The sequence below is a fragment of the Petaurus breviceps genome, unplaced genomic scaffold (genome assembly GCF_028583685.1).
Source record: "Petaurus breviceps papuanus isolate PSGF00001 unplaced genomic scaffold, PetGlider_PUasm1.0 90977, whole genome shotgun sequence".
Taxonomy (NCBI): Eukaryota; Metazoa; Chordata; class Mammalia; order Diprotodontia; family Petauridae; genus Petaurus; species Petaurus breviceps.
Genome location: NW_027187391.1, coordinates 42,142,616 through 42,151,003, shown reverse-complemented (window position 1 = coordinate 42,151,003; position 8,388 = coordinate 42,142,616). Strand labels below are relative to the sequence as shown.

General features: G+C 43.2%; 1 protein-coding gene across 2 annotated transcripts in view; it reads right to left on the bottom strand.

Moving 5' to 3' along the window:
• The window catches only part of METTL24 (methyltransferase like 24), a 245,309-nt gene extending 243,569 nt beyond the window's left edge, over nucleotides 1-1,740 (bottom strand). The window contains exon 1 of one of the 2 annotated variants that reach the window (XM_069077068.1): nucleotides 964-1,740. In XM_069077068.1, the coding sequence (XP_068933169.1) occupies nucleotides 964-1,314 (351 nt within the window). In that variant the 5' untranslated portion in view covers nucleotides 1,315-1,740. The remainder of the gene's footprint in view (nucleotides 1-963) is intronic. The other variant, XM_069077069.1, reaches the window with a different exon arrangement.
• Nucleotides 1,741-8,388: the final 6,648 nt, after the last annotated feature.

The window sequence follows — 8,388 nt, the reverse complement described above, 5'->3', positions numbered from 1 at the left end:
AGAGAGAGAGAGAGAGAGAGAGAGAGAGAGAGAGAGAGAGAGAGAGAGAGAGAGAGAGAGAGAGAGAGAGAAATCAGCTCTTTCACTACATGTAACAAAATTCTCTTCAACCCGCCTCATATCCTTAATAGGTCAGGTTTGCAAATGGAATTTGGCAACCTGTAGAGTAACAGTTCTCAAACTTTTTGGTCTCAGGAGCCCTTTACACTTAAAAACAAACCTGGATGATCCCTTTAAACTCTTAAAAATTATTGAGGACCCCAGTGAGTTTTTGTTTATGTGAGTTATAGCTCTCCATATTTAGCATATTAAAAAATTAAAAATGATCATTTTTACTATATTAACTTATTTTAAAATAATAAACCCATTATATGTTATCATAAATAACATTTTTTATGAAAAATAACTATTTTCAAAAATAAAAATTTAGTAAGAGTGTGGCATTGTTTTACATATTTTTTCAAATTTCTTTAATGTCTGGCTTAATAGATGACAGATGAATTCTCTACTTTGCTTCCACATTCAATCTATTATGATAAGTTATTTTAGTTGAAGTATATGAAGAAAATTCAACCACAGATTTTCACACAGATATGTAGAGTTGGCAAGCCCCGGCAGCTGGAATAAACTTGGGACAGGCAGTTACTATATTCTACTGGGCAAATAACTTCTCAGTAATATGAACATAATTTTGACTTCCTAGACTCCTTGAAAGGGTCTCAGGACCACACTTTGAGAACCAATGCTGTAAAGCAAACAGGTTAAAGAGGAAAAAGAAGCTGTTAGGACTTTCTCCCTCTCCCTCTGTCTCAATATCAAGCCACATCTGGAGTGCTGCTATGGAGACAGAAGAAGATACTGGATAGGTTGAGATTGTCACTGTTTCTGTCTTAGACACGGTAATTTACTGACCCCAACCCCCGCCAAAAAACTCGAGTTGCCCTCCCTTCGCCAGCCACTGACCTTTTTGTGACTTCTCCCTCCTGGGGGACAGCAGCCCAGCTCCGCCTCCCCTCGACGGCTGCTCCTCAAGTAGGTCACCTGCCTCCTGCTGGCAGCTGGGGGCCGAGAGTGCCCCGGTGGCAGGTGCACCCCGGGAGGCAGGGGCACCCCTGGCAGCAGCTGCTGCAGCGCAGGGGCATTCGGCCAGCCCGGCGGGGAGCTACTGGAGGGCAGTCCGGCCTGCCCCTCTCTGTCCCTTGAGGACCAGGAGCGCCTCAGCTCCAGGGTGAGCTGCAGGCAGAAAAGGAGCGCGGCCGAGAGCAGGCACAGGCGGAAGGCACAGCACCTCCACAACGGTTTCTCCTTAGCCATCCTGCCTTGCCGGGCTGGGCCCGTCCTATGGAGGGTGCTCAGAGTCCCATGTGTGGAGGAGTGGGGAAGCTCGCCCTCATGGGACCTCGCGCTGCAGCGGGGATTACACCCATCTCTGGGCTTCGTGAGCTCGTTCCTTCCCTTTCTATCTCCTTTCTTCTTTCCCTTGGCAGACAAGGCAAGCCCACAGGACAGGCAGGCAGCAGCCTGGAGCTCTGGGATGGGTGAGGGAGGAAACAAGGGATCTGGAAAGGGAACCCGAGCTCGCTGGCTGCAAAGTTTGGAAACTCCCCTTGGCCGGCACAGGACACAGCTCAGACCCGCCTTCCTCCCTTACAGTCAATGGGAACCTTTGCGTAACTTTATCCGGAGGCCCAGGAGGTCAGCTCCTAACTTGGAGCTGCGCGGACGGAGGATGGTGGGCAAGCGGAATGGGGCAGGCAGCGGGAGGTGAAAGCCCAGGGATGCAAATAAATTTGGGGTCCTCACTCAGACTCGGAGATAGATGGACAGCCCCTGAAACTGCAGAATATTGCCTGGCTGCCCACTGTCCCAAGGACCCCACACCCCAGTGGTACCCGAGCCTCATACTAAGCAGTGGGGTGGGGGTGGGGGTGGGGGGGCGGGGAAGCCAGACTGCTTTTCTCCAGTTCTAGTAGACCAGGCTAGAGTTACAGAGACATTTCTACCGATTCAAAGGTACGCTCGTAATTGGATCCTGCAACGTAATTGTCTATATGGCAGTTGGAAAAGTGAGAAGCTGAATGGGGTACTGGCTAGGGAACCAAACTGCAGGTCACAAAGATCTAGATTCAAATCCCATCTTCGATATATATATTGACTGTGTAATCTTGGACAAATCTAACTTCAGTGCTCTGTTCTCTCACACTACAGATCAGCTGCCAGTCTGCATCCGATAGAGTGGAAAAGATCATAGCCTCGGGAGATAGGTGACTTTAGTTCCTGCCTCTGAAGCTTAACTCTATGTAAATCAGACTTTGGACAAATTACTTTACCTCCCTGAGCCTCAGTTTCCTCTGTCTAAAATGAGGGGTTTGACACAAGGATGACATCGTAGGTCCAGACCCTCTCTAACCATCCTTTCCATTCCCCCCCCCCCCAAACATACACACATCTCACCAGACTATGAGGAAAGCACAAAATGACAGGCAAACTGCCAGGTTTGCCGTTGGGAACAAATTCTGATTGTCAAGCAGTTTATGCCATAAACTTCAATGGATCTGTGATCTCATCCATGTGGGTCCTCCCTCCAGCAGCGCAGATGGCAACCCAAGAATCTCTTTTCAACTCACGTCGTTGAATATAACATAAAAAATAGATCAAACTTATGCTCAGTTTTACAATTTTTCTCCCTTAAAAAAATCATAGTACAGTTATCCCTTGCACATCAGAACTTTCCCCATGGCAGTTGCAATATATCACAGGTTGGGCATAAGAAATTAAATGGGAATTTAGGGGGAGTTTTGTAGAAGCCACAGTCAACAGCAAAGGCCAGAAGATGATACAGAAAAAGTTTAGGAACTCAGAAATGCATAAAATATATGTATAGTATCGTATAACATCAACACATTTTATCTTTTAATACTATAATAATTCAGACTTCTCTAGTACAAGGGGAGGGCCAAAACATTTTATGCATATTTTCCAGATTGTGGGGATTAGTATCCCCCCGCTAGACCCCATGATGTGGAAGAGATAATTATACTCTCTACATGCATAATAACCAAAATAAAAGGGTCCCATCTCTAAACTCTTCCTGAAGCCACCTGTACTAACTCTTAATGTTTTGATGATGACCTGGGGTGGGGGAGAGAGTAAGAGCAAGTTAATTTAATTTGATTCAAGAAGTATTTATTGCTCCTGTGTTCAAGGCACTAGAATAGTCTGTGGAAGTACTAAGAAAGAAATTTTAAACCAATCTCTGCCTTCAGTGAGCTTATATTCACCTAGGAGTATACAACAAATAAGAAAATACAAAAAAAAAATGTAAAACATAATTTTAAGAGAGAGATATTATCATAACTGGGGGTTCATGAACGATCTCATGTAGAAAGTGGCACCTGATTGGTTGGTTGTTTTCCTTTGTTTTCCAAGAGGACCAAAATGACATCACTGCTAAAGTCAAGTTTCAATGTATCCAACTGTGGTTGATCAGACCAATACAAGCTCAGAATGCTCTACCACAGGTTGGGGCACAAATTAGTCTATGTGAACATTTGTGGTGGATTCTCCAAATATGTGCATCCTGTGTATCATTTGAGCTGTTTCATTTCTGCTTTGCTCATAGAGCACAGCACCTTCTCTAATTATAGTGAGCAGTCCTGTGCCAGTGTCTCCCATGTCACACAATCAATTCCAAAATTCTTGGGAGAGATTTTGAGAGGGTCCTTGTATGGCTTCTGTTTGTTTGTTTTTTGCTTTTTGGAGGACAATTGCCTGAGGTCACATGGCTAGTTTTTATGTGTTAAGTGTATAAGGCTGGATCCCAACTCAGGTCCTCCAGACTCCAGGGCCGGCGCTCTACTCACTGTGCCACCTACCTGCCCCAGCTTCTATTGCTTCTTCTGACCACCATGTGAATGATTGCCCTGTGTGAGTTCTCCATAAAACAGTCTTTTTCACAAGTGTACATTTTACATTCCAACAACGTGGCCAGTCCATTGGAGTTCTGCTCTCTAAGGAAGATTTTTAATACTTGGCAGTTTAGTTTGAGTAAGGACTTCAGTGTCTGGTACCCTTCTCCTGTCAGGTGATCTTCAGAATATGCCTAAGACAATTCAAATGAAAGCAATTCAGTTTCCTGGCATGGCACTGGTATACTGTCCAGGGTTCATAGGTATACAACAATGAGGTCAGCACAATGGCTCTGTAGACGTTCAGTTTGGTAGTCAGTCTCATACTTCTTCTCTCCCTTGCCTTCCTTTGGAGCCTCCCAAACACTGAGCTAGCTATGGCATGCTTGTGTCAACCTCATTATCAATATGTACATCCCTGAAAAGTACACTACCAAGGTAATTGAACTTATCCACATCATTCAAAACTTCTCCATTTGCTGTAACCAATGGTCCACATATGGATGGTGTGATGGTGGGTGATGGAGTACCTGTGTTTTCTTGGTTGTGGGGAGCCAAGGAAGCCTGATTCAGGACTCAGATAAAAATCTCACAATGTGCTCTATAGAAGGCCCTTCGCAACCCAGCTTTTTGTTAAGCTTGCTCCTTGGGTCTTTTGATTTGGGTTACACTTAAAAGGATGTCATTTGAGTTCTGAGACCTTTTTTGAGGTCTTTTCTGAGGCTCTACCCCAAGACTTTAGTTGTTCAAAGCCAAAATATTTGATTCTTAGGTGGTCGGCTCCTATGCAAATGTCCTCAATGATTTTGGCTTCAGCCTTGAAGCCTGTTCTTGAGAGCATCCTTTGTAATGTGACTGCATATGAAAGGAGTTAACTGACTTTTCCTACTACTTTTTGGCATCTAGATAACAAAGCCTTATCAAATTATCTGTTCTGTGCTACTTCCAGGATATAACAGACTAAGGTAATGATAAGAATACTTGAGTCCTATTCCTTTGTCTCATTTGCTCTATAAAAACCTTGTACAAAGATGGAGTTCATGGTTCTTCCTTGAACTACTCACATGGTCTGGTAATTTCTTATTCACATCTCCAATCATGCTTAGTGCTGGACATCGAGCAGCCTATGGCACTTGGTGTTAATTGTTAGGCCAAAATTAGCACAAGCAACAGAAAATTGATCCATACTTTGTTGTATCTCAGCTTCAGAGGCTGCATTGAATGCACAATCATCTGCAAAACAGAAAATCATGCACCAATACTCCCTCCACTTTGGTCTTCACTTACAGCCTTTTCAAATTGAAAAATTTACCATCAGTGAGGTAGCTGACCTTGATGCCATATTTATCCTCATTGAAAGCATTTGACAACATGGCTGAAAATATCATGCTAAAAAGCATGGGAGCAAGCACACAGCCTTGTTTCACTCTGTTGGTGACTGAGAAGGCACAAGAGCATTGTCCATTACCTAGAACCTGGGCAAGCATGTAGTCATGAAATTGATGTATAATGCTGATGAACTCCAGGCAACCAAATTTTGACATAATTTTCCATAAGCCCTCATGAATAATAGTATCAAAGGCCCTGGTCAGATATACAAACATTGTGCACAGACTTTTGTTCTCTTTCTGGCATTTGTAGCAGCAAGCACCCCAACATCCCAAGGGGGTCTGCCAACACAGGTTCTTAGATCTGCTTTTCTAAAGGAAAGCAACTCAAAATGGGTTAACAAGCTTACTTTAATTAATCAAACATGTCATTTACCTTGTTCAGGGGAAAGTCAGCACCCCGAACTTCAGAGTATACAGACAGAAGTTACAAGACAAACAGGCTTCTAAACTGTCCAACCATTACATTCATACCAAATCACAGTTACCAGAGAGGGAAGCATCAACATCTGGGTTTTCAAAGCCAGGGGGCTCTCAACAATGGCTGCCCAGAGTCTCATCTGATCAAATCACACAGCACTTCTCAAAGTGAGCCCCAAAGCAAAGCCTCCCATCAGGGCTTATATAGCCTTCTCCTGGCTCAGAGAACGTAACAACCCTCTTGACCCACTGCCCAATCACACAGCAACAAGGTGTGGGCATTCCTGAAAAACAAGCCTCTTGCCACAGGCTCCATGTGACCACATTCAGCTTATTAGGGGGCAGAGTATATTTTCAAATCAAGGAAGGTTCTCAGAGTCACTTAAGCCTATCAAAGGGCCTAGGGGCAGGGAAGATCTTTAAATTTGCATTTCCATTACACATTTCTCCTGGAGTTGTTGGGCAGCAAACACCATATCAACTGTTCCTCAGCCCTTTCTGAAGTCACACTGGCTCTCAGGTAGATGACCATCTTCCAGGTGAAGGATCAGCCTATTAAGAAGGACTCTGGCAAGAACTACATTTTGAAAGAAATCAATGACTCTACCAGACTGAGACAAAGAAAGCACATGTTAGACTTCAGGGAACGTATGCAAAGGCAAAAAGGGACAGATGGAAGGTCTCCTATAGGAAACCACTATGCCCTTTTTCCTCTTCTCTATTCCAAACTCCATGGTGGTAGGCCACTTGCCCCCAAGGCTCCTGCTGTTTCTATGTCAGCAATCACTTCTTTGTTGGTCACAGCCAGGTCCAGAACAGCTGGTTACTGTGTTGCTGTTTGCATTTGGATGGCTGCTTCTTTGAACTTCTCCTGCCCCACAAGGGGTTTGTTATTGCTGAGTTGTTTTCAGTCGTGTCTGACTCTTCATGACCCCATTTTGGGTTTTCTTGCTAAAGATAATTGAGTGGCTTGCCATTTCCTTCTCCAACTCATTTTACAGATGAGGTAACTGAGGCAAAGAGAGTTAAGTGACTTGCCCAGGTTTACAGAGCTAGTAAGTATCTGAGGCTAGATTTGAACTCAAAAAGACAAGTCTTGCTGACTTTAAACCCAACATTCTATCCACTGTACCACATAGCAGGCACTAAAAAAATAATTGTTGATTGGACCATGATGATTGGGCTTACTATGATTTGTTACATAACTTTAACTGGGCCCTCACTGCTACAAGAAAATCCTTTTACACCTCCTGAATTAATTTACTATCCCAGTAACCACAGAGGTTCTTCCCAACCTCATCTCTCTTCAAACTCCCGTGGCTACTTTAGGTAACATATGTTTCCCTGTTGACCTTATCATTTGGTGTCATTTCTCATTAGGATGTAACAACAATAACAAACATTTATTAAGCACCTACTATCTTCCAGCAATTGTGCTAGGCACTGAGGAAACACGTTCCTGCCTTTCAGGAAGTTTCCATTCTACTAAGAAAGAGAAAGGTTATGAACAAAAGGCAAAAAAATGCAAGGTATGTAGGGAATAAGGAATTATATGGCACTCCATCATCCTCCAATGCAAAGTACTGTCCTTGGTATGCCTTGTGAAGTTGGTGTTACAAGGCTTATTTTCCCTTTCATGGAAGATAGATAAACTAAAGTGCCAAGAAATGAAATTACTCTCCAAAGGTCTCATATAGAGCCAAGATTCAAACCCAGATCTTTACTAACTCCAGCATTCTTTCCACTACATCATGAAGCTAGTATACAGCATATGTCAGGAGGGGAAGATTTACAACAATAAGCTTATACATATAAAGTACTTCATGGTTATAAAGAATTTTACTTATTCTCTAATTTGATCCTCATCAAGCAAGCAATCATCAGGTGCCCCCCTCCCACTTTGTGTTGTACAGTGGAGGAAATTGAGTAGGTGAATAAAGGGCAACAGTTCCAAACTTAATTATAATAATTTTTTATAACACATAATGGTGCACTGAATAGAGCTCCAGGCCTGGAGTCAGGAAGACCTGAGTTCAAATATGGTCTCAGACACTTACTAGCTATGTGACCCTCAACATGTCACTTAACCCCTATTTCCCTGACACACCAGAGAAGAAAATGGTGAACCACTCCAATATCTTTGCCAAGAAAACCCCAAATAGGGTCATGAAGACTCAGACAAGACTGAACAACAAACAACAGAACACATACCAGATGCTATGTTAATTGCTTTGTAATTATCTCATTTGATTCTCACAACCACCTTGGGAGAAAGGGGCTAATACCATTCCCATTTTATAGATGAAGAAACTGAGGCAAACATAGATTAAGTGACCTACCCAAGTCTCTACAAGTAGTTAACCAAGTAGCCACACAGCTAGTATGTATCTGAGGCTGGATTTGAACTCAGGTCGTCCTAACTCCAGGCCTAGCACTCTATCACTGGGCCACCCATAACCTCATCAAAATAGAACAAGTAAGAGTAATAACTGACAATGTAGCACTTCATGTCTTATAAAATGATACATGTATGTATACATACATACATACACATAGACTTTATTGACTCTGGGGTATCCTCATCTCCACTCACACTGATAAGTTGGATCCTCTGGAGTCAGGTCCCCTACACCTCCAATATTCTTATACCTAAGAGTAGAAAAAAATAGAGA